Source organism: Lemur catta, chromosome X, assembly GCF_020740605.2.
Source record: "Lemur catta isolate mLemCat1 chromosome X, mLemCat1.pri, whole genome shotgun sequence".
Lineage (NCBI taxonomy): Eukaryota > Metazoa > Chordata > Mammalia > Primates > Lemuridae > Lemur > Lemur catta.
The window spans coordinates 56,539,650-56,566,533 of NC_059155.1; the positions used below are offsets into that span (position 1 = coordinate 56,539,650).

A 26,884-nucleotide genomic window follows, 5' to 3' on the forward strand; every position below is an offset into this window, starting at 1 on the left:
AATGTGGAACATCTTTTCATATAATTATTTGTCTTTTGGATATCTTCTCTAGTAAAGCATCTGTTAAGATCTTTGGTCCATTTTTAAATTGGGTTGTTCACATTATTATTGTTGAGTTTTAATAGTAATTTGTATATTTCAGATGACCGTTCCTTTTTAAATATAACTTTTGCAAGCATTTCCTGCCAGTCTGTGGATGGTGTTTTTATTCTCTCGAAAGTGTCTTTCATAGAGCAGAAATTTTTAATTTTCATGAAGTCCAGCTTATCAATTCTTTCTTTCATGGATCATGCCTTTGGTGTTTTATCAAAAAAGTGATGGCGAAACCCAAGGTCCTTTAGATTTTTTCCTATGTTATCTTCTAGGAGTTTTATAATTGCACATTTTATGTTTAGGTTAGTGACCTGTTTTGAGTTAATTTTCTGAAGAGTGTAAAGTCTGTGTCTAGATTCCTTTTTGTTTCCTTTGCACGTGGATGTCCAGTCGTTCCAGCACCAGTTGTTAAAAAGACTATCTTTGCTTCAGTGTTGACCTTGCTCCTTTGTCAAATCAGTTTGGCTGTATTTATGTGGGTTGATGTCTGGTCTCTCTATTCTGTTCCAATTGATCTTTTTTTCTGTTCTTTCACCAACATCATGCTGTCTTGATTACTCTAGCTTTATAATGAGTCTTGAAGTTGTATAATGTCAGTCCTCCAACTTTGTTCTTCTTCAATATGTTGTTGACTATTCTTGACCTGTTGCCTCTCCATATAAACTTTAGGATCATTTTGTCAATATCTACAAAATATCTTGCTGAGATTTTGATTAGCAGTCCATTGAATCTATACATCAAATTGGGAAGAACTGACATCTTGACAATATTGAGTCTTCTTATCCTTGAACATGGAATATTTCTCCATTCATTTAGTACTTCTTTGATTTCTTTCACCAGAGTCTGTGGCTTTTATCATATAGCCCTGATACATATTTTGTTAGATTTATACATAAGTACTTCATTTTGGGGGGTGCTAATGTAAATGATATTTTGCTTTTAATTTCAAATTCCCCTTGTTCATTGTTCCTGTCTAAGAAGGCAACTGAATTTTATGTATAAACCTTGTATCCTGCAACCTTGCCATCATAGCTTGTTAGTTCTAGGAGGGTTTTCTGGTTGGTTCTTTGGAACTTTCTACATAGACAATCATGTTGTTTGTGAACAAAGAGAGTTTTGTTTCTTCCTTCCCAACCGGTATAACCTTTATATTTTTTTTCTGTTGGCATTAGCTAAGACTTCCAGCATGATATTGAAAAGGAGTGGTGAGAGGTGACATTTTAGCTTTGTCCCTAATCTTACTGAGAAATCTTTGAGTTTCTCGTTAGGTATGATGTTAGTTGTAGGTTTTTGTGAACGTTCTCTATCAAGTTAAGGGAGATACCTTCTGTTCCCAGTTTCCTGAGAATTTTTATCATAAGTGGTGTTGAATATTGCCATATTCTTTTTCTGCATCTATTGGTATGATCATGTGATTTTTTTTCTGGAATCTGTTGATGTGATAGATTACATTAAGTTTTTTTGAATGTTGAACTAGCCTTCCATAATTGGGATAAATTCTACTTGGTTGTGGTGTATAATTCTTTTAATACATTTTTAAATTTGACTTGCTAATATATTGATCAGGATATTTACATCTATGTTCATGAGCTATACTGGTCTGTAGTTTTCATTTTTTGTAATTTCTCTATCTGGGTTTTGTATTAGGGTAATGCTGAGCTCATAGAATGAATTAGGTAGTATTCCCTCTGCTTTTATCTTCTGCAAGAGATTGTAGATAATTGATATTTCTTCTGTCTTAAATGTTTGGTGGAATTCACCAGTGAATCCCTCTGGGCCTGGTGCTTTCTGCTTTGGAAGGCTCATAATTATTGAATCAATTTCTTTGATATATATAGGCTTATTCAGATTGTCTATTTCTTCTTGTGTGAGTTGTAGCTGATTATGTCTTTCAAGATATTGGTCCATTTCATCTAGATTATCAAATTTATGGGCATAGTGTTATTAATAATAGTCATTTATTATACTTTTAATGTTCATGGGATCTGTAGTGATGTTTTCTCTTTCATTTCTGATATTAGCAATTTGTGTCTTCTCTTTTTTTTTGCTTAGTTAGCCTAGCTAGAGGCTTATGAATTTTATTGATGTTTTTAAAGAACCGGCTTTTGGTTTTGTTGATATTCTCAATTGATTTCCTCTTTTCAATTTTATTGCTTTTTGCTTTAATTTTACTATTTCTTTTCTTCTGCTTACTTTAGATTTGCTTTTCTTTTTTAGTTTCCTAAAGTGGAAGCTTAGATTATTGATTATTTTAGATTATTTATTGATCATTTTAGATTCTTTTGTATGAAACCAAAGGAAACCAAGGTAGGAAATCAAAGAAGAGCACTTGACTCCATGGATGGCAACCTGTTATTGGCATGGAGGTATGTTGTGGGGCATAAGCAAGGAATTGTAGGAACTTTCCTTGATGTTCTGTCAGGACCTGAGCTGAACTCTGAAGGAGTTCATAGGACCAATGCACATCAGATTTATTCCTTTTGGTAATATGATGAGACCTGCTGGCACCACGACCAGCCTGGCAGCACCTCTGAGTACGGTAAGACCATTAAGCCTCAACACCTCCTGAATATGAGTGTTGGGCCCTGCACTCCTGTATCAGTGTATAACTGAGTTCATGTAATCCCACGTTTTACTAGTGACCGTGGTATACAGAATGGAGGGCAGAGATAATGTGAGGTACGGTCAGGTCTGAGCCACTATGTTAGCCCTATCTCTGCCAGCATCAGCCACTATCACAGTAGTGGCCAGAATCAAAATACATTTGCATCACAACATTAAATATGCCTCTCGCTGTGCTGAGCAAACAATAGACCTCTTTCCCTTCTCCTGTGGATGTTTTTCATGGTGACCTTGGTAATCTTCAGGAGTGGCTATGACCCATGGTACAGTGAAAAAGTAATGCCCTGTGGAGCCACCAATCAGAATGCTGAGCCAGCCACCTGCCCTCTTCTATCTGAGCTCTGGTCCCTCATGCATAACATGGAAATAATGCTATTTCTTGCTTTGTGGGACAGTTGTGAGTACTGAACAAGGTAGCAGGTAAAAAAAATTGCCTGGATGCAGTATGTGGCTCAATTCTTGTGAGTTTTTTCCCTTCAGTCCATATTCAATCCTTATCCAGATTGTGTTTTTGACCCTAGGAGCTCTGCTTCTCCTTTCTCCCTGGATTTGCTGAATGCTGAGCCAACAGCCCCTCCCACCATTATCAGATAGTGAAAACACTGATTTTGTTCAGGGAAGCAATGTGTCCAGTCCCGAGGGGGTCCCCTCAAGATTTTTTCGGTCACGGCTATTATGATCCCATTTGTCCAACGATGGTTTGTTTCTCAGCCTCCCTGCAAGTAGCAGTGGACATGTGACACAGTCCTGCCCGATGAGGTGTACAGGAAATGTTTGGGGGGCTTCTGTAGAAAAGGCTCTTTCCAAGTAAGGACAGATTGGAAAGAAGAAGGTGGTGGTATTTGGAATGTGATCGAGATGCCTGAAGCTGTGCTAGGACAAGCATGAGGTCACAGAATCAACTTGCTGAAAATGGTTAAGCAGGAGGACGGACACCTTGGTGTCTTTGTGGGTCCCTGGGCAGCCGAATCAGCACAAGTGTACTTTCAGACTTCCTGTCTCAAGAAATAGAAAAGTGAGTCCCTATTTATCATTAGCTCTAAACTTTAGTTTAAACTCATTTGAAGGTATCTTTTAGAAATACTAATGCCTTGACCCCATACTCAGAAGTTCTGATTTCATTAATCTATATTGTGATGAATTGGGACACTTAAAAAAACATTCTGCTATAAAAACTTTCTGTTATTAATACCGTCAAGTTATAATATTATAAGAACCCGTGTGTAGATCATACCCACTTCAACAATCATAAACTCTCGGTCAATCTTATTTCATGTATACCCAGTAATTTCCCCCACCTCTCCAGGTGAGCTTCAGGCAAATTCTAGACATCATATCGGTTAATCTGTATGTATTGCAGAATATGTTTCTCAGAGTAAAAGACACCTTAAAAGTACTACTTTAAAAATATAATTCATGCCATTATCATTCCTAAATAATAATGAATGATTGTTTAATATCTTCAAGTTTCATTCACAGATAAAATTTCCATTATTGTTTCATAAGAATTAATGTTTCTACCAACTCCAGATCTCATTTGGACTCATGCATTGGTTGATATGCCTGTTAGTCTCTGAAAAATTCACCCTCTCTCTCTCTTCCTCTCTTTCTTGTGAAAAATGAGTCCTTTGTTTTATAGAGTCCTCCACATGTTGGATTTTGTTGATTTCTTTTGATTGGCATTGTTTAACACACTCCTCTCTTTCCTGCTTTTCCTGTAAGTTGGGGTTTAGATCTAGGATCTTCATTATATTTTGGCTTGATATTTCAACAAAAATAACTCAGAGGCAGTTTTTCATAAATCCATCAGGAGACTCATACTGAATGGTTGTCTATCCTTTGTAATGGGAGCAGATGTTGGTGGTCACTGCCTAGATCACTTATGTAATTTGAGGCTTAATATAGAGATGTTTTAACTCTATCTACCCTTCTTCATTTGTTAAATAGAATTCTCTCATGAGAAAGTTTCCTCATACTTATTTGGTTATCAAGTGTTACAGTTCATACGACAAACACATGATAATTGTTTCATTTTTGGCCTCTTTTTACCCAATTTCAAAAAAATGAATTCATTTCCCAGCATTTAAAAACTTTTTTAGTTTAAAAAATTTTTAATTGCCAAATAGAAATTGTATATATTTGTGGTGTTCAACATGTTGTTTTGCAATATGTATACACTGTGGAATGGCTAAATCAACCTAATTAACGTATGAATTGCCTCACATACTAATCATTTTTTCTAGTGAAAACACTTAAAATGTATTCTCTTAGCAATTTTCAAGACCTGGAATTTTATAATGGAGGAATGAGGTCTTTTTCCTTTAGAGCTAACTAAGCACTCAAAATGTAATCGCATTTGATGTGTTTGAATGCATGTTAGTTATTATGCTTATTGACACTCAAATTCTCCCCACATGATACAAACTCATAATCTGAATCGGCCTACTAGAACACAGGGCAATCACAAAGCAGGTGCTTAGTAAATGTGTGTTGAATGTATGTCAGATGACTTAGTGAGGTGTATTGACATCACACTTGATTGTTTTATTATAACACTATGTCACGGTGCCCTTTCCTCCACCAGATGTTTAAAACTGACATTACTACTTTACTGTCTTTGGTGTTATTCAAGTATTACTGCATTTGGAGACAGAAAAATTAAGGCTCACTCTCCTTTATTGGATCTTTCTACTTTATTGGGGAACAAGTGACCTCAACTAGGCTCATGGATTTGATTATCTTTTGGCTTGCAAAATTCATTTCCTCACATTACCATTAGTTCTTACGCTGTTTGCTCTGTGCTAGTCTGTGCGGTCATCTGCTATTGCTCTGCTTCCCAGAACCTTGCATAGCTCCAGTTTCCCCCTTCTTAGCACATCTTCTCTCCACTGTACCAGCACTCCTATGGAAATACAGTCAGCCCTCCTTATCTGTGGGTTCAGCATCCATGGATTCAACCCATACTGGACTGAAAATATTTGGAAAAAAAAATTAAATTCCACAAAGTTCCAAAAAGCAAAACTTGAATTTGCCGCCCACCGCATTCACGTGAATGATATGAGGTGTTGGCATGTACTAGGTATTATATACAATCTAAAGATGATTTAAAAGTCTACGGAAAGGTATGTGTAGATTATATGCAAATACTACACCATTTTACATAAGGGACGTGAGCATCCATGGATTTTGGTATCCGTGGGAGTCCTGGAACCAGTTCCCCATGGATACGGAGGGACAACCGTAGCTTGTCAGTAAATCACCAAGTGTCTCTTCTGTGTTTCTTAATGTTTTTTCCTCTAATTATACATGTGCATTTTGAAGACAAATGAGTGTTTGGGGCTTGGCCATATCAAAGATCCTTTGGTAACTAGCCTCTTTTTTCCCAAACTTCAATTTTATGATTTCTAACATTGGGCTAGGAGCTTGCTCTCCTGTGTTGTTGTGAAATGAGCTGGACAGAAGATCGTTAGCACATTATGAAGCACGCAAATTCTAGGATATGTAAAACATTTGTATCCATGATTACTTGAATATGGGCTGTCACATAAGAAGTGTTGGATAAAGTGTAATTAAATTAAATCCCTTGAATTTACCCTATTACCCTGAGAGAACAGAGCAATATTTCATTCAGGGTTTGCTAGGATATATGCAGGGACTGGTTTGCCATCATGTTAACCTATAAAGATACTCTTTCTACCTTTTACCCTCCAAATTAGACTGCTTTCTGAATGAACCACTCCAGCACTTGGTTATCAGACAATTCTGTTCTTCGTGAGGGTGTGTCACCAAATTTTATTGTAGCAGTTGGGGATACTGGTAGAAATTGAAAAGGGCTGAGTCACTAATAATCCCAGTTTTGGGAATTCTTCATATTTTCGAAATATTGTTAATTGTTTGTGAATTCGTCTGAAAACAACAGGATTATAGTGTTAGCTTTGGTTTTGTAGTTCGATCGTCACTTAGCATTGCAAGCATTGGATGGGTGCGGTGTGGACATTGCAGGCCAAGGGAGACTGCCTTAGAATGGAGATACATCTTTTGAGCTTTTAACCTTAAAATTGGGCTGTTTTCTGGGTGGGATACTCCCACGCTTGGCTATCGGGCATTTCAGCCCTGGTTGCTGTCCCACACTTTACTGTAGTAGTAGTGGTTATGGTGGTTTAAAATGATGAAGCTGCTGAAGTGACTTATATAATTCCAGCCTCTGTGGTTCTTTGTATTTTCCATGTATCCTTTTAACTAGCACCCCAGGGTGTAGCTTTAGAGGTGGATTCAAATAAGTCTGATGCTGAGAGAAAGCTTTTACTCAGACATTAGGCCCCCTCAATGCAGTTGCTATGGGAGATGATGCATCCTGATCATGTCGTTGCCATGGTAACTCAACACTTGACCCAGTCTTATTCAGACTTGACACGCCAAAGGCAGCCTTTCCTGGGCTGGCAGCACTCTTTCCTTTGTCAGTTCAGAGTGAGGAAACAGAGCCAGCCGAATTCTTTCCCCAAAGATACTCCCTACCCTATAAGTTATTTGGCTCTTTAATTGGGAAACAATTGCTTCTGGAATTTTTATTATTGTTAGAAGGTATGTGAACATGTGGAGCATTTGCATAATGGGGATGCACTGGATGGAGCATACTGATTGCTTCCCTAACTGTTAGAGGAGCACCCAGGTCACATATTATTTATGACTTGAATGAACTAAAATAAAGATAGCTAGTGATTATTGGGGCGCTTTCTATCTAACAGGCTCTACACCTTGTTCTTTATAAATAGCTTGATTAGCACTAGCTTATTATTCAATGTACTGTACAATAAATCTAAAATAGTGAATGTGTAAGATAATGGGGCATGAATCACAACAGATAGAAACAGAGAACAGACAACCTGATAGGCAAGAAATGGTATTTCAAAGTATTAATAGCTCTAATTTACATTTTTGTTACTATGAGTAGATTTGACGACATTTTCATATAATTCAGTGCCATTTTTAGGTCTTTTTTATAAACTCTTTGTTCAAATCTTTTGTCAGTTTATGTGATGGGTTTACAGTCTTTTTTACTTGACTTTAAAGAGTCATTTATTAAGGATAAAAGAGTCATTTATTAAAGATATTAGCACTTTACCTTTTATATATTTTGAAAATATTTTCTCCAAATTGATTATTTGATTTTTAATTCCTTGTCTTTTTGCTCTTGTTTTCACTTTTTGCTAGGCCAAAATGTTTCTTCGTCTTTATTCTAGGGATGTCATTTATCATTTTTTTCTTTGGTTGTGTCTGGATTTTGATTTCTTCATAGAAGTTTCCACACTCCCGGGTTATTACAGAGTCTACCTGTATCCTATTTTAGTATTAAAGAGCTTCATTTTTTACATATAGATCTCTAAACCACTTGGAGATTATTCTTTTTGTGAACAATGGATCAAATTTTATCTTTTACAAAATGGCTATCCAGTTGTCCCAACAGCATTTATTAAAAATGTTTTTCGGCCGGGCACGGTGGCTCACGCCTGTAATCCTAGCACTCTGGGAGGCCGAGGCGGGAGGATCCTTTGAGCTCAGGAGTTCGAGACCAGCCTGAGCAAGAGCGAGAACCCCATCTCTACTAAAAAAAAAAAAAAATAGAAAGAAATGATCTGGCCAACCAAAAATATGTATAGAAAAAATTAGCCGGGCATGGTGGCACATACCTGTAGTCCCAGCTACTCGGGAGGCTGAGGCAGGAGGATCGCTTGAGCCCAGGAGTTTGAGGTTGCTGTGAGCCAGGCTGACCCCAGGGCACTTGCCCCGGGCAACAGAGTGAGACTCTGTCTCAAAAAAAAAAAATGTTTTTCTTTTCCTTTCCCTATTCATGTTAGGTCATCTTTATTATATATTAGCTTTTCATATGTGCATGGTGTATTTCAAACCTTTCTATTCTGTTTATTCAAGTACCAGTATCATACAGTTTTAATTATCAAGACTCAATAGTATGTTTTATTCCTGGTTGGGTTAGTCTCCCCTCATTGCTATTTTTTCTCAGAGTTTGTTGTTGCTATTTCTTCATGCTGGGTTTTTCCCCCCCGCAGAGGAAATTTAGAATCAATTTGTCCTTCTCTAGGGTAAAAAAGAAAACTTGCTGGCACAACTTTGATTAAGATTTCATTAAATCTATAAACTAATTGACATCTTAATGATATTGAGCCTTTGCGGGGAGTTAGCTATGCTCCCAGCAAAAGTTTGGGTTCCTCAGACAGGGGTGGTCGCAAAGGAGGGAAAAATAGTAGGAAACAGAAATAAAAATAATACACAGAGCCAAAGATATAGTTTATAAAGTAAAGATTTATGAAGATAGACAAAGCAGGGTGCCCGGAAGGTTTTCGGTTGCCAAGGGTAACATAATTTACATAATAATAGGTAGTTTGGTTTAGGGTCAAAGTCTTCTAAAAGGCTACTACAGATCCTTTAACTAACTCTATCTAGGTGAACAATGAGTTATAAACTCTTCTTAGGGCAAACTTCTAAGTTTTATGATAAGGCTATTACTTTAGCAAAAACAGAGACATCGGGGCTCTGGGCATTTCTATAAATCAATATTTCTTAGGCTCAACAGGCCTTCCTATCCAAGATCAAGGGATATTTTTCCTCCTTTTTATAGCTTTTAGGAGTCTTTAAAGTTTTCCTTACATAGCTTTTCCACATTACTCGTCACATTTATTCCTAAGAATGTTACTTATTGCTATTATAATATTTTCTATTCCATTATATCTTGTTTTTCATTATTGTTTATATGTATATAGTCATTGATTTTTGGTGTATATTAATTTATATCCTCTAAATTTACCAAGTCTTTTATTGTTTGTGTTAGTTTTATCTTTACGTTTCTCAAATTGTCCAAGTAGACTATCATGTAACCAACAAATAGAAAGAAATACAATTTTTTTGTAATTCTTATACCTATAATTGTTTTTGTAGTGTTTGTTTTCTAATTGTGTTGGCTAATAGCTCCACCACAGGTTTAAATAGCTGAGAGAGTGGACAACTCTTTCCTTGCACTTGACCTTAGCAGGAATGCCTCTTGTGTTTTCCATTGGGAATTTTAGTTTTTTTGATACATATATATGATAGGCACTTCCTTTATGTGTATGTATGTACGTATTATATACTTATTATTTATACATACATATCGTATATGAAGCACTCATCATTTGATTAGATGTTTTTTCATTTCATTTTGTTTTGTTTTGGTTTTTTTTTTTAAATAAACATTGAATTTCACAGAATGCTTTTTAAGTATTTCTGGAGATTTTCATACAATTTTCCTCCTTACATCTATCATAAGGTGAATTATATTAATAGATTCCCCAATTATTGAATCATCCCCGATCACCTGCAATAAATACCGCTTGTTAATGATGTATTATTTTCTTAATGTGGTGTTAGATTTTTTCCCACTGAAATTTAATTTAGAAGATTCACATATTCGTAATTGAAATTGGCCTGTACCTTTCTTTTATTATACTGCATCAGGTTTTGGCATTAATGTTATATTTGTTAGACAAAAATAATTTGAATTTCTCTTTATTTTCTATGCTTTGAAATATTTTATGTAGCATTGGGAGCAGTAACTTATATAGCATTATGTTAGTTGGTGCTAAGTTTTGGTAAAATTCTCCTGGGAAAATATTAAAGCCTTATGCTTTTCTTTGAGGAAGTTCTTTAATAAATCTCCCTATTTCTTCTATAGAAATTAGTTTAATTAAGACTCCCCTCTCTATTGGAGTTAATTTTGACAAATTATTTTCTTTCCTAGGAAATTGTACTTATCCTTTAGGTTTTCAATTTATTGTGGAAAAAAGTCTTTTATTATTTTTTAACATTTTATCTATTTTAATGGTTATTTTCCCCTTTTCATTTCTTATTCTGTGAATGTAAACCTCTCTATTGAAACAAAATAAAGGTCGGGCGCGGTGGCTCACGCCTGTAATCCTAGCACTCTGGGAGGCCGAGGCAGGTGGGGGGGGATCACTTGAGGTCAAGAGTTCGAGACCAGCCTGAGCAAGAGTGAGACCCCCCCCCCCCGTCTCTAGTAAAAATAGAAAGAAATTATATGACCAACTAAAAATATATGTAGAAAAATTAGCCGGGCATGGTGGCCCATGCCTGTAGTCCCAGCTACTCGGGAGGCTGAGGCAGGAGGATCTGTGTTTTCTCCTTATTTCCTGATTACATTAAGTAGTGGTTGGTTCCTTGTTGTCGATTTATTTTAAGGAAACAGAATTTTGATTTATTTAATTCTATTGCTTTTCCATTTCTTGTCTCTTTAATGTTTCCTTTTATGTTTATTATTGCTCCTTTGTGATTTTTGCTTTACTTTGTTGTTCTTTGCCTACCTTTAGGAGTTGAAATTCTAATTTATTAATTTTATTTTAAAATTTTATTGTTATAAGTAAGACTGAATTTTACTCTAATAACTGCTAAAATATGTCTCACATATTATTATATGTATGGTTTCCATTATTGTTTTTTTAACGCTGCAATTTTGGTTTGTATTTCCCTTTTCATTCAAGATCTTTTATTTTATTTTATTTTATTTTTTTGAGACAGAGTCTCACTTTGTTGCCCGGGCTAGAGTGAGTGCCATGGCGTCAACCCAGCTCACAGCAACCTCAAACTCCTGGGCTCAAGCGATCCTCCTGCCTCAGCCTCCCAAGTAGCTGGGACTACAGGCATGGGCCACCATGCCCGGCTAATTTTTCTACATATATTTTTAGTTGGTCATATAATTTCTTTCTATTTTTACTACAGACGGGGGTCTCACTCTTGCTCAGGCTGGTCTCGAACTCTTGACCTCAAGTGATTCCACCCGCCTCCGCCTCCCAGAGTGCTAGGATTACAGGCGTGAGCCGCCGTGCCCGGCCTTTATTTTGTTTCAATAGAGAGGTTTACATTCATCAGGTGTCGGGCAGGTGGGACGGGGGAGGTGGGGATGGGTATGTACACATCTAATGGGTGCAGTGCGCACCATCTGGGGAGTGGACACATTTGAAGCTCTGACTCGGGTGGGGCAAAGGCAATATATGTAACCTAAACATTTGTACCCCAGCAATATGCTGAAATTTAAAAAAAAAATTTAAAAATGTTTTAAAATTTATCAGTGGAAAGACTTCTTAAAAAATTTTAAACTTTCCATTATGATAAAAGAATAATGGCTGGCCTGTAATCCTAGCACTCTGGGAGGCCGAGATGGGAGGATGGCTTGAGGTGAGGAGTTCGATACCAGCCTAAGCAAGAGCAAGACCCCATCTCTACTAAAAATAGAGAGAAATTAGCTAGACAGCTAAAAATATATAGAAAAAATTAGCCGGGCATGGTGGTGCATGCCTGTAGTCCCAGCTACTTGGAAGGCTGAGGCAGGAGGATCGCTTGAGCCCAGGAGTTTGAGATTGCTGTGAGCGAGGCTGACACCATGGCACTCTAGCCTAGGCAACAGAACGAGACTCTGTCTCATAAAAATAAAAATTAAAAAAAAATAATGACTATGTTGTTTCTACTTTCTTTATGACCTGGAATATGGTAAAGTTTTACGAATATTCCTTGGGTACTTGAAAAAGTGTTTTTCTACTTTACCAAAGTGTAAAGTTTGGTATATATCCAGAAGGTTTACCTTATTGATTATGTGAAATAGGTCTTCTATATTTTTGCTTATTTTTTGTCTATTTGGCCTATCTTGGACAGTTGTGTTAAAGCCTGTTATTGGTATGTTTCTGTATATTCCTCCTTGTATCTCCTATATATAATTTCTGCTTTATGAAAGTATGTATGTGTTATTTAGTATATGAATGTTCATAACTGTTTTGTCTTCACTAGGAATTGTGGCTTTTAGCACTTATAAAGACTAAAATCTAGGTGGGCACCACAGTGGAAGAATATTATGAAAACGTAAATTTTGAGAGTGAGAAGTATTAAATAGAAGAAAAAGGAACAAGGAAAAGAAGAGCAAGGAAAAAAATGAATTGTTGCACAGGTAATAAGTGGAAGTAAAAAGATTTAATTTGAATCTGACAAATCAATTACTAGAACGTTAAGTGAGGGAAAGGGGGACACCACCTCATGCCCCATGCGCACAGGAACTGGTGTCAATCAACAGACAACGTGCACTGGCCTGGCCACCACTAAGGATCCTGAGGTCCAGTTTGTCCCAGGTGGACTTCCCATGGGCCGCCTTAGGGGGATGGAAAGGGAAGAGCTTAGCACACAGGAATAGGAAGGGGTGCCCTAATCTAGAGACTGGTACATAGCCAGAGATAGAAGATTCTCTTGGCAATCATCATCACTCATTTATTCAATAAATACTCATAGATGCCTCTTAAATGAAATTTAAGTCAGGTTTCTGCTTAAAAGGCATAGACAGGTCTGACTACAGCTTAAAATCCCCGGCAGTCTCATTGTTACACTTTTTAATTTTTCTTGTTAGCACTTGGTACTACTCTCTCTGCTCATATTCAATTCTTATATTCTTGAATATTTCTGTCCCCACTAAAATGTGAATACCACAGGGGCATAGATTTTTGCCTGTTTTGTTTTTTATTCTGTCAATACCATCTAGAATACTGCTGTCACATGGTACACTCTAAATAAATGTTTGCTACATTAATGTATAAATAATACCCACCTCATGCCTTCAGAGAATGAAGCATTTGATGTAGGGGTAGGCACAGCAATAGATTTTTATAAGAAATCGGTTAACTATGATGTCACTACTCTTCACTGCTTCATTCAACACCCAACATATATTTAACAAGCACCTGCTTTGTTCTCGCCCCTGTGCTAGCCACTGTGGGTATGGAGATGAACACAGCACAGTCCCTGATCTCTGCTAGTACTGGAGCTAATAGGAAGATTCCAATCATGAATTTTACATTAACTTGTTGTGCATTTAGCTCCAATAACAAAATAAACAAACAAACAAAAACCAACTAACAACTTAAACTAGTGGTTTTCAACCCTTTCAAAACCACAGAGTCACCTGGGAAGCTTTGTAAAAAAACAAACTTCCTGCAAAATGGTAAAATTCTTATGGAGCGCAATTTGGCAATATCTAGCATATACATCTTGGCCCACAAATCCCAACTCTCAAAATCAGAAAAACACTGGGAAAATGTGAAAATGTTGCTGATTGCAGCAATATGTGATATAGCAAAAATTGGAATGATTAAATATCCATGAATAGACAACTTGAAAAATAAAAATATTGAATATTATGCAGCTATAAAAAGGAATGATGACTATTTCTATATATTGATTTGGAACACTCTCCAGAATATATTAATACGTGAAAAAAATCAAGATGGGGAAAACTGCATAATATATTATTTATCAAAAATGATATGATATGAATACATATATGGAACTATAATCAATAAACTAAAAATAATGTACCTGTGGGAAAGAGAAGGTACAGAGTGAGAGGGACAAGAAGACAAGCGGGACTTCACTAAAATATGTTGTTTTCTAGGTTTGACTTTGGTACTATGTAAACTTTCCACGTATTTGTAAAAACTATTTAAATAAGATAAAAATAATTCCTATTGGTGAAAAGCAAAATGAATCTAATGGACTTTATTGTGCATTCAGTTGCTAGCATTACCATACAGACAGAAACTATTTCTAATTTTTTTTTTTTTTTTTGAGACAGAGTCTCACTCTGTTACCTGGGTTAGAGTACCGTGGCGTCAGCCTAGCTCACAGCAACCTCAAACTCCTGGGCTCAAGGATCCTCCTGCCTCAGCCTCCCGAGTAGCTGGGACTACAGGCATGCGCCACCATGCCCGGCTAATTTTTCTATATATATATTTTTAGCTGTCCATATAATTTCTTTCTATTTTTAGTAGAGGCGGGGTCTTGCTCTTGCTCAGGCTGATCTCGAACTCCTAAGCTCAAACAATCCACCCACCTCGGCCTCCCAGAGTGGTAGGATTACAGGCGTGAGCCACTGCACCCGGCTATTTCTGATGTTTTTAAAACATCATCATTTGTTCTGTACATTCTTAGTGAGCTGCAACCTGAAGACCAAAAGAACCACATACAATTTTTAAACTTTTTCAGAATTAGTATTTCTTTCTTTTTTTTTTCTTCATATAGCAGAGGCTTCCATGGCACAGAATTAGTATTTTTAATAGTTGTGTTGGCATATTTTTTAAACATTGTTGTGTGTAAATTGGAGGCTAACACTAATGAGTAATTTTATTGGTGTTATTGGGAGAGAGGATTTATGGCTTCTGAAAAAGGATGTACTGAATGAAGTAAGATCAATGATACAAAGTACATATCCTGGAGCCCTGAATTTGAATGGGAAGTATCAGTATGAACCCATGATGCACTTTGCTTTAAAAAATACCTACTTCTTAGTTCTGTCCTCTCGTCTACAAGGCCCCAGAAACTATGATGAACCCAGTAGCATGCAGTCAAGCACCATGATTTCACTCTCTAAAAAGCATTTTTCACTAAAAAAAAATCAAAACTACATGATGAATTAGCTAATTATGGGAAGTGTACAAGGTGAGACTTGAACAACCTGATGTACAAGAAAACAGGAAGCTATCAAAGACTACTGGGGCATGTAAAAAGAATTCAAGAGCCAATCATGAATTTTACATTAGGTTGTTATGCATCTAGCTCCAATAACAAACAAAAACCAACTAACAACAACTGAAACCAATGGTTTTCAACCCTTGCAAGAACCACAGAATCACCTGGGGAGCTGAATCCCTAAATATGGGGCAGTTTGAGCATTTATAAGGATAATAAATAGACTTAAACACATTGTGTTTAAATATTTTGTGTATAATAATTCTAAAATATACTTTGTGGTCACCTTTAAAAGTACTAGGGAATAAATTCATTATTTGAAAACAGGTAAATAAAAGGAAAGAATCAAATAATTATCCTTTCATTTGCATATGAACTATCTGGTGTGTCACCAAATAGTTAATGAGGGGAGAATTCTCCTTAAAGAAGCATCCTAGCCAATACATGCAGAAAGATAAATGGAATATTGTTATTCTATAATCTGTGATGAAATATTAGACCTAGGCAACAATCATCAATGTCTGCTAACATCAAAAAAAAAAAAGAGAGACAACCAGACATTATATGTTTCCACATGGAAGTACATAGCACTACCTAGGAAGAAGAAAAAAAGAGGAAAGAAAAGAAAAGAAAAGGAAGGAAAAGGAAAGGAAGGAAGGAAGGAAAGGAAAGGAAAGAAAGAAAAAGAAAGAAAGAAAGAGAAAGAAAGAAAGAAAGAAAAAAAGAAAAGAAAAGATGCAAACTTGAATTTAAGGAAGCCTCTATTTCTAACAACCAATTTGCAAAGAAGACAGGAGAGAGAGAGACATGTTAAACAATGACAAACGGAGGGTGTCAGCAAAATCTAGACCATAAGAAACTCCAAAGAATAAGAGTTTCAAATTCTTCAGCAAATAAATTGCAAGAGAAAAAGAGAGAAGGGACAAATTATAGATTGAAAGAGACTTAACAGGCATAGCAACAAATTATAACACAGGAAAGTAAATTGGGGCCAGGCATGGTGGCTCACGCCTGTAATCCTAGCACTCTGGGAGGCCGAGTCAGGAGGATCGTTTGAGCTCAGTAGTCTGAGACCAGCCTGAGCAACAGCAAGACCCTGTCTCTACTAAAAAGAAAAAAAAAATAGAAAGAAATTAGCTGGACAACTAAAAATATATAGAAAAAATTATCTGGGCATGGTGGCACCTGCCTGTAGTCCCAGCTCCTCGGGAGGCTGAGGCAGGAGGATTGCTTGAGCCCAGGAGTTTGAGGTTGCTGTGAGCTAGGCTGAAGCCATGGCACTCTAGCCCGGGCGACAGAGTGAGACTCTGTCTCAAAAAAAAAAAAAAGTAAATTGGATCCTGAGTTGAAAATCAAATTTCAAAAAATAAATATTTATAAGCAATTGAAAATTTTGAACTAGGAATGAGTATGTAAAGATATTCAGAAATTGCAATTAATTTTTACATGTGACAATGTTATTGTGCTTATATTTTTAAGGTGTCCACTTCTTTTTTTCTTTTAGAGAGAGGATCTCACTGTCACCCATATTGGAGTGCAGTGGCATGATCACAGCTCACTGTAACCTCAAACTCCTGGGCTCAAGTGATCCTCCTGCCTCAGCCTCCCTAGTAGCTGGGACTAGAGGCACGAGCCACCACACCACACCCAGCTAATTTTTAAATTTTTTTGCAAAGATGAGGTCTTTTTGTTGCCCAGACTGGCCTCCAACTCCTGGCCTCAAGCAATCCTCCCACCTTGGCCTCCCAAAGCGCTGAGATTACAGATGTAAGCCACCGCACTCGACCTAAAGTATCTACATCTTTTAGAACTACATATTGAATCTTTTACTAAGTGACCTGATGTTTAGGATTAGCTTCAAAATAACCTGTTGGTGGAGAGAAGTTGGTCGGGGTTTAGATGAAATAAGATTGACCATGAGTTATTAACTGATGAAGCTGTGTGAGATCTACATGCATTCTTTATAATATTATTAAGATATCTTGTCATATATCTGCTATTTATAACAGAGAGTTTTTTTAAATGCCCAAAGCTACAATACAGACTAATGAAATCAGAACTTCTGGATACAGGGCTAGGACATCAGTATTTCTAAATGATACCTTTGAATGTGTTTACTGTGCAACTAAAGTTTATAGTTAATGGTATAAACAAACAGGACCTTACTCTTTTTTTCCCCCTCCAGATAAGAAGTCTGGAAGTACACTTGTGCTGATTCAGCTGCTCAGAGACCCACAAAGACACCAAGGTGTTCATCTTCCTGCTCAATCATTTTCAGCAAGTTGACTCTGTGACTTCATGCTTGCTACAACATGGCTGCAACACCTCCATGCATCTCTATCACATTCCAAGTACCACCATCCTCTTCTCTCATGTCTGTCCTTCTTATTAAGAAACGGTATCACATGTACTCACCATCAGATTGGTTTCACTGATCATCACCTAACAGCACATTTAGGAATAACATTGATCAGATGTCAGGCAGATGTGGGTGGGGGAGGGGATGGGTGTATACGTACATAATGAGTGTGATCTGCACTGTCTAGGGGATGGGCACGTTTGAAGCTCTGACTCCGGAGGGTGGGGGGGTAAGGGCAATATACGTAACCTAAACTTTTGTACCCCCACAATATGCTGAAATAATAATAAAAAAAAGAAAAAAAAAGAAACGATATATTCTACAGAAGTCCCAACACATTCCTTGTATACCTCATTGGGCAGAACCGTGTCACATGTCCACTGATAGTTGCAGGGGAGGCTGCATCATTGGACAAAAGGGATCATGATAGACATGATTGAAAAAATCTTGAGGGAGCCCCCTCAGGATAAGACATATTGCTTCCTTGAACAAAAACAGTGTTTTTACCACCTGATATTGGTGGGACAGGCTGTTGGGTCTACAATCAGCAAATCTAGTGAGAAAGGAAAAGCAGAACTCCTAGGGTCAAAAACATAGCCAGGGGTAAGCATTTGATATGGCCTGAAGGGAATAAACTCGCAATAATTGAGCCACATACTATGCCCAGGCACTTTTTGTACCTGAACCTTGTTCAGTCCTCAGAACAGTCTTACAAAACAAGCAACTGGCATTACCTCCATGTCAATGCATGAGAGACCAGAGGCTCACAGGGGAAGGACGAGGTGCTTTGCTCAACATTCTGATTGGGGGCTCCATGGGGCATTACTTTTTCTCCCTGCCATGGGTTATAGCTAAGTTTGTGGATTACCAAAATCACTGTCGAAAATAGCACGAAAGGGGAAAGAGGTCTGTTGTTTGCTCAGCACAGTGCTAGGCATAGCCCATGTCAGGAGGAGGACATATTTTGATTCTGGCTACCATCCTGATGGTGGGAGCTGTTGGCAGGGTTGAGTGCCCAACAGTCGTTCTGAGTAGAACTTGCTCCTCATTTTAACTATTACCAGTCTGCACACTCAGGTCACATGTGATATCTTGGGTGCCACTAATTCAGACAGGCGTTGGTAGATAGTGTGGAGTCTAACACTCATACTTGAGGGTCTGTGAGGCTTGGTGATCTCACCATCCTCAGACCTGGCTGCCATGCTGCCTGCCTGTACTGTCAGCAGCTTTGACTTGTCTTACAGAATGAATCTGATACACATTCGTCCCCTGGCCACCTGTGGGCATAGCTCAGATTCTGCTAGGAAATGAGTATTATCTTTCTCATGCCTTCACTTTTTCTCCAGGCCTTGAATAGTGTGCTGTCCACGAGGCAAACAGTTCTTGAATTTTGTTAAAATTTGGTCATGACATTTTATTCGCCACCAGGATCTTGTGAAGTGATCTCTCATCTGGCATCAATCACCATGCTTTAAGGTTAGGGCCTCCTTAAATATATCTCCTGACCTTTAAATTCTCTGAAATCATTTCTTAAATGTATAAAATTTATGCTTGTGGATCATCTACCCTTTAAGATAAGAGCTCTTTTTGGTTTAGCACGCACTGAAGAACTTGGATTGGGGATGCAGCATTCTGTCATTAGCATCACTCAGGATCTAAGCCTTTTATTTCACCTATGCATTTATACACTACCAAACTGGCAAAAGAAGTTAAGGCAGTTTAGAAAGCTAAATAATATATGTCATAGGAGCATCAATTAAAGCAGAGTGCAAAAAAATTCAACAGTGGAGATCAAACACTAAGATTTAATCCAGGCACTGCCAGCTAAATCTGCAGAAGTCATTTGGGGTATTTCTTGGTCACTTGGCATGTGACAATGAGTCCTTCTTATGTGAATTTATTGGTGTGGCAAAAGGTCACTGTTTAGACTGCAGTAGAGCAATTAAAGCAGTCTCAGGAGGAGATAATTCATATACATTTCTGTTAGAGAATAGAAGAAGCCTTTACTTGGTGCCCCAAATGTGAAAGAGCTATAATTGGATATATGTTGGACATATATCATATCAAGTGAGAGATGCAGTGACATGATTGTGTACAGCAGCTTGACTGTGAACAAATCCTTTTTTTTTTTTTGTCCTCTCATGCTAAAACTGAGGCCAGGTTCCAATATTTCTGCTTGGACTTTTGAAAAAGTTCAGCAACTAAAGAGAGAAATACCTTCATTAGAGGGCTGATAAATGTCTGCAAATTATGTTTATGCAAATCCTGATTGTTTACTATTAATGAGTAGAAAATGAGGGGCTTTGCTGCAATTCCTTTTGATTGATGCCTGAGTCCTAGCGCCTGAAACTTTTATCAACACTGATTTATCAAAAGAAACTACAGTTTTTCTTAAGGCTAAGTATGGGAAGAGAGAATCTCCCTAGACTTTAGACACATTTCTTCTAAATAATCTGGCATAGTTGAATGCAAGATTGAACTGTGTGGAAAGCCAATATTCAATTTTCTACAGGCTATATAGTGTAAAATTGTAAGCTGTGCCCTTTTGTATGTAAGTAAAGCTTTCTTCCCCTCTGTTTTCTGATACATGGCATATTCATTCAATAGGTTCTTTTCTTTTTCCTTGTTGATTTTGGTGATTTGTCAAACATTAACAAACACACACGGGGTGCTTGGAAAAAGCCTCTCCCAAATTCTAAGGCAAGTCCACTTTTTCCACTCCATAGAAGTAATGAGTAGTATCGCCGGGGAGAAGTCTCGGATCAAATTCTCCTTTCCCTCAATGGCCAACTATGAGTAGATATTGTAACTGAAAACTAGAAATATGCCAAGTCTCAACAGAAAATATAGTTACATTGAATATGAAAACAGGCACTGGAGGAATGTGAACATGTTCAAATGCTCAGGTTTTCACAGAACTTCTGTGGTTGTTGGATAGTTTCTTTTTTAATGACCATGACATGATAACTAATTATCTTCCTGCTACTTTACAGTCCCATTTAACTAAAATGAGTGAGTTGAGTATTTGCACTGCAAAATATATATAAGCAAACATTTAAAAGGGCAGGTTCTTGCATTGTAGTAAACCAAAATCATGATACTGTGAAAGGAGGGTCTACTTTGAGAGAGGATTTGTCTTTGGAGGACTGGAACAGTGACCTTAGTGGACAATAAAAGCGCTGGCAATTTCTCCTGGGTACCAGAGAAAGATGCTCAAAGTGAGCAGCGTGGAGGTCTGCTAGCTTCTACCTGGCCCAAATTTTCACCCTTCTTTCCCTTTTGGGTCTTTGCTGAAACACAGAATAAGTTGGCCCTTTTCCTTGAATCTCCTCAGATTTGTCCCATAATGACCAGAGGAATAAAGAAGGAAACTTGGGAGAAAAGTTGCCAAGAGCCAATGGGTAGACACTGAGAAAGCCTGAAATAGGAAGTTCATAGTGTACTTACAGCATGCATTCAGCCAGACTTGAGGAGATTCTGCATTATCTTGGCTGCTACGAACTGGAGATGAAGCTCTGAAGACAGTTAAGTTAAACTGGTCTGAACTGATGGCAAAAGGGTACCTCTGAAAGGACACTTCCCTGAATATGGCTTCATTAGGTAATCAGATGCCCTAACGAAACTAGTACTGTGTTTGTGAATGGCTCCAATTTGGAGTATTGAAAAACACCCCCAGGTATCAACAACTATAAAGTAAAATATCCGGGAAGTTAGAAAGAACTGTTACCGTGAGTTTATACCTACTTTCTTAAAGAGCCAGAGTCTGATGTCTTCAACCATCTGGATGATCTGCTTCTCACTGAAATGCAAATAATTGCATTTCTAAATTCTACTATCCAAATTTCTAAAATCTACTTCCAAAGACTTATATCCTTTTCTCTGAAGGCATGTGTGCATATATACACACAGGTTATATATTATATATACTCTGTATATATGTATACAGTATATATATAATGTATATGTATATAGTGTGTATTTTTATATATTTATTTATATATACAATTCAGAGCCCCTAGTAGAGAAATTGCTAAACAACTGACTGAGAAAGATATTTAGGAGCCGGTTTTAATGGGAAATTATTCAAATTGGATGGAGACAAATAGTTCTGTCCTGGCTTGTGGTTTTGGCCTATCAGTGGAAAATATCCATAAGAACCCTATTGGTAAATTAATAAAATTACAAAACAGTGAGATTGATGCAGCATCAAAAATAATTTTTCTTAAAAAAGTGCCTGCCAGGGCAAAACTCAAGTACTGGATTGGTTCAGCACACAGAGCCAAGAAGAAGGGAAACCCTTGTGATAAAGATGAAACTCTTGCTAGTGACATTCTAATGATTAAAAAACTGGGTCCAAGACAGTATGGGGCACATCCCTGTGGATTAGGTTGGTTGACATATGACAAAGTAAAAATCTTCATTTCCCATGTGGGTGCCATGAAGATCTATAATGGATGATTCACAGTAGAGCCATACTATTGATGCTCTGACAAGACCTGTGTGGCTATCTCTAACAGGTTAGACACCCTGGACATATACTGGTACACAAAGGGACCATGAAGAAGGGGACACCGCCTTTGCCTGAGCATGGGCCCAGGGTTTTGTGGCAGCAGTCTCCACACCTGTTCAACCAGGCCACGAGTGTGAGGTTTGCCATCAAAGCAAACCATCTCTTACTCCAGGTATAATGCTGTGCGTAAGAGAAACTGGCTCTGCCCACCATTGGGCAGGTGTTTGCACTGGGCCACTACCCACTTACCAAGTTCTTCAGCTGTTGATAGTCATGCAGGTTACAAGGCTGTTCTCCTGGCAATGAATATAGCTGCCTGAATCCACAATTGGTGTTTCCTAAAGAAGTTCAGAGAAATGTCCAGTGCTTCTGACCCCAAGAGTAGTTTGTTATTTAATTATAAAAATGACCTTCTACCTTTCCTATCAACCCCAAGCACTTAAGTGTAGAAGGGTGAAGTGGTCTCATTTCCCAGCTCAGGACCCTCACTAACCCTTACTTTTTACTCAAATGGCCTACGGCCTTATTGCAAGCATTTATTTTCTTAATAGTCATGCCCCTTATTGTGTTGTGTCCCACATCGTAAGTTTCATGGTGAACAAAACCAAGGAGTGTGTTAAGACGACGGAGTACAGATAAAAGTCTAGTCAACATATGGTCTGAATCCCCAAGTATATTTGTAATTTGGCCATGCTCCATGTTACGGGACCTGAAGGAAAACAAGTTTTCACTTAATATTGTTGATAGGTTTTTGGAAACTGTGACTCTAAGTGAAATGACATATAACAAAATCGTATTTTCCTCATCAACTTTGTAACAAAATACTGTTGAATGATGTTATTTAGGGACCTGCCATACATCATTTCCCTTAAAGTTGAAGTTTCCAAGAACCTATCAATGATGTTAAGTGAGGAATTACTGAACAAATAAAGATGGCCTGAGCCTTTCACTTTCAAATCACAAGGGGGGAAGCAGAAAGGCTCCTTTATTGACTGGACTTGGACAACAACAACAAAGCTTACTGGGAAGAGCCCTAAAATAAATTTTTTTCAAAATTAAAATTTTTCCTTTAATACAAACTTGTGTGTTGTTTGTATATTCCTCATTTAAAGCAGTGGAGGATAGTTTTTAGAAGTCCAAGTGATAAGACATATTCAATTACTTGAGAAATTAAAAAAACTAACTGAACAGTAGTACATATTTAAATATTATTCAAAAGCATTTCAAATACCGAAGAATTTCAAATGGAGTATTTTATTCACATGTTAGTTGTCTTTTTAACATGTACACATACACACATACTGACACACTCTGATTTCATCTGCATGGAACAAGGGTTGTCTAATTATCCTAAAGGAAAATGAAAAATTAAAAAATAGATTAATTTTTCATTGTTATAGGCAATTACATCCACATCACTTACAAAGCTATTACTGATTTTGTCCAAGGAAGCAGAGTGGCATAGAGGAAGGAAACTCGAGGGTAAATTCAACAGTGACATAACTGAGATCTCAACATGAGAAAGCTGACAAAACATGAATTTTTTGCTGTGAATTTCTCTTTGCAAAATATGAAGAAAAGTCTGTCAATGGGCAGTAAATAAGAGGTGGTGAACTTTTGCAGTCAATTATCCTCACAGTATCGTGCAGAGGCATCAAGAAAATTGCTTAGTCCTTCTCTGGGACCAGTTTCAGAACTTTCCCAATCGCAATGGTCTTACCCTCATCTCTTAAAGTAAAGCGACCCATCTGAGGAAAATCTTTGAATGTCTCGAGGCAGATAGTTCCTGCTGTCCTTAGACGGGCAATGCAGACTTGATCTTGTTTCACGAAGCGGGGTCGTGTCTTACTTTTTTCTCCTGACTTTTTGTCTACCAAGGAGATTAAGGCTGTTATCTCAACTTCCTCAATACAAGTATGAATGTGCAGCACCGCATTATAACCTGGGCAGATGATGGATTTGTGCTCAATAATCACTATCTGAACATCAAACGTGCGTCCAGAATGGCAAAGATTACTAGGATCACAAAGTATGAATCCTGGGAGAATCTCTTCTTCTTCAATTCCCTTCAGTCTGATTTTGAGGTTTTCACCTGGGGCCACAAAGTCAGTTTCAGTATCATCAGAAAGTATTCCAAGAACTTCCACATTGTGCTTGTTTGGCATCATCACAAGCTGCTGGCCTTTAAAAATGGATCCTGATTCCAGCTTTCCCAGGACCACAGTGCCCATATCCTTGTACTTATCCACAATTGGCAGCCTAATTGGTCCATCAATTGATCTGCTGAAGTTTGGCAAATTATCCAAATATGGAATGAATGGTAATCCAGTGTACCAAGGGCAGAACTCTGATTGCTCCTTAATATTTGCTCCTGTCAGTCCTGAGCACGGCATAAAGTGAATGTCCTTTTTTGGACTGAAGCCGACTTTTTTCAAAAAGGGCACCAGTTTATCTTTACATTCTTCATATCTCTCACTGCTCCAATTTACTGTGGGATCATCCATCTTATTAATGAGCACGATTAAATGTTTCACCCCTGCCGTTTTGGCCAACATCGCGTGTTCTCTTGTCTGTCCACCTTTTTCAAAGCCAGTTTCAAACTCTCCTTTCCTGGCAGAGATTACCAGCACAGCCAAATCAGCCTGAGACGCGCCACCAATCATATTTGGGACAAAACTCTTGTGGCCAGGGGCATCTAAAATTGTGAAATGCTTCTTTTCTGTTTCAAAATAGGCACGACCCACTTCTACTGTTTTACCCTTGTCTCGTTCTTCCTGATTTGTATCTAAGGCCCAGGATAAATACCAAGTTTCTCTGTTTTTCTCCTTAGCTTCTCTTTCATATTTCTCAAGTGTCCTTTTGTCAACCATTCCCGTCAAAAACATTATCTGTCCTCCAATGGTTGACTTGCCAGCATCTACATGCCCAATAAATACTACATTTACGTGTTCTTTCTTAGGAGCACCTGAGGGTACGAGCACAGATTTCGATTTTCTCATTTCCTCTTTCTCCTCCATCATTTCCTGGCCACTTTCTTCTGGGGGCCCTGAATCTCCCAACGAACCGCCCCCAGGCTCGGCTTCACTTACTTCTTTACTGTGCTCCCATGATTCTTCCAGGATCATTTCCACCTCTCCATTTTCTACAACAGGTTCTGAAAGTTCCATGGTAACGGCTGAATTGGAACCTTCACACAGCACTAAAGGCTCCTCTTTGGAAGGTTCCACAGGTGCCCCCCGTCCCGGCCATTTACCTTGAGGGTCTCCGGCGCCGGTACCGGTTTCGTCGTTGCTGGAGAAGCCGGCCAGGGGGGTGGGCGGCTGGGCCGGGCCCCGCAGGAAGGACGGCACGAACTCCGCGGCGTGGACGTTAGGCACGAAGGGTTTGGCATTGACGTTGAGCTGACGGCTGAAGGCCGAGCTGAGGGGCTCGCGCTGGGCCTCGGCCACGGCCGAGGGGACTCCGTCTCCGCTCGGGGCCGAACCCGGTGTTTCCATGTCCACCTGGTCCCAGCATTCGGGTGCGGAGTCGCTGCTGCTGCTGCCCGGATCCATGGTCTCAGGACCTGATGTGCGGCAGGGAGGGAGCGGGCTCAACAGGCCAGAAAGAGCGGGCTCCGCCAGCGGGTGTAAGGCAGCAGGAGCGAAGAGCCAAGCGGCAGCGACACGATCCTTAGCGGCACCGCGGAGGCAGCCGAGCGCCGATGCTGCATTCGCAACTGCGGCGGCAGCAGCAGATATGGCGGCTCAACACCCTCCTCTTGTGTGTGAGCGGATCTCCTCCCCCAAACCCCAACCACTTCCGACTCCTCCACCCCCGACCCAACGCCGGGCTTGGATTGACCCCTCGCTGCCATCCGTACACTGGGCCTTCTTACTTCTCAGCCGGGGGCTAAGTCCAAAAGTACAATTTCTAAAACGAAAATTTCCATTAACTTTTGTTCACACGATATGGGAGAGCAGTTCGACCACAATCTAATGATTAAACCCAGACAAGTACACCTGGTTCTACTCAAAGATTCAAGTAAAAATGAAAATTCCTATTGAACAAATGGGAGGCAGAATATGGGTTAACTACCCAGAAACCCAGCAACAGAAGGGAGAAATAAGTAGTGACGACGGAGGAACTCACGAAATACACGAAGATGGAGCTGACCTTAGGAAATGCAACTTAAGATCACTCATTAATGTGAAATCCAGAGACCTTTGGATTTTTCCTTTTCCAGTGGGCCCCCCATAAGCCTATAACTTCTGCTGATGGCTTCTGTATAAGGATGGGGTTACAGTTTCTTTTCATGTTAATCACCCTGGCTATCTGCAGGGAGAGAATTTTCAAGGAAAGCCTTGTCCCATGATATGCAGGTTCCTGGACAATGGCTGGCCTGCCATTCAGTGGTGGATGGCGTAGGCAAGCATTGGACTCAGATCACTTGTATTTTTCCAACTAATTTATATTCTGGGTGTACCTGCCCTACTCACCAGTAGCACCTCCCCAGAGTACACCCTGGGTGCACAGGCCATGGGTTTTCCTGCCTCTTTCTGGGGGTCTGGAACCCTACTCACTGCTGGTGCTGGCTTTGCTCTAAGAAAGAATCACTGCCCTGGTGGATCCCTCCTCAGTTACTGGTAATGACATGGGGCTGTAGGTGTCAGCCTAATTAAACCAATTATGACTGCGATGGACAAAGTCCTTAAGACCCTAATCAATAGAATCAATAGAATCTCACCCTCAGA

General features: G+C 38.7%; 1 protein-coding gene across 1 annotated transcript; it reads right to left on the reverse strand.

Annotated features, from left to right (window-relative positions):
• Nucleotides 1-23,387: 23,387 nt before the first annotated feature.
• Nucleotides 23,388-25,943, reverse strand: GSPT2 (G1 to S phase transition 2). Its single transcript, XM_045538098.1, has one exon. It carries the CDS (start codon nt 25,703-25,705, stop codon nt 23,819-23,821), a length of 1,887 nt encoding a protein of 628 aa, XP_045394054.1. The 5' UTR covers nt 25,706-25,943; the 3' UTR covers nt 23,388-23,818.
• Between the last annotated feature and the right edge of the window lie 941 nt (nt 25,944-26,884).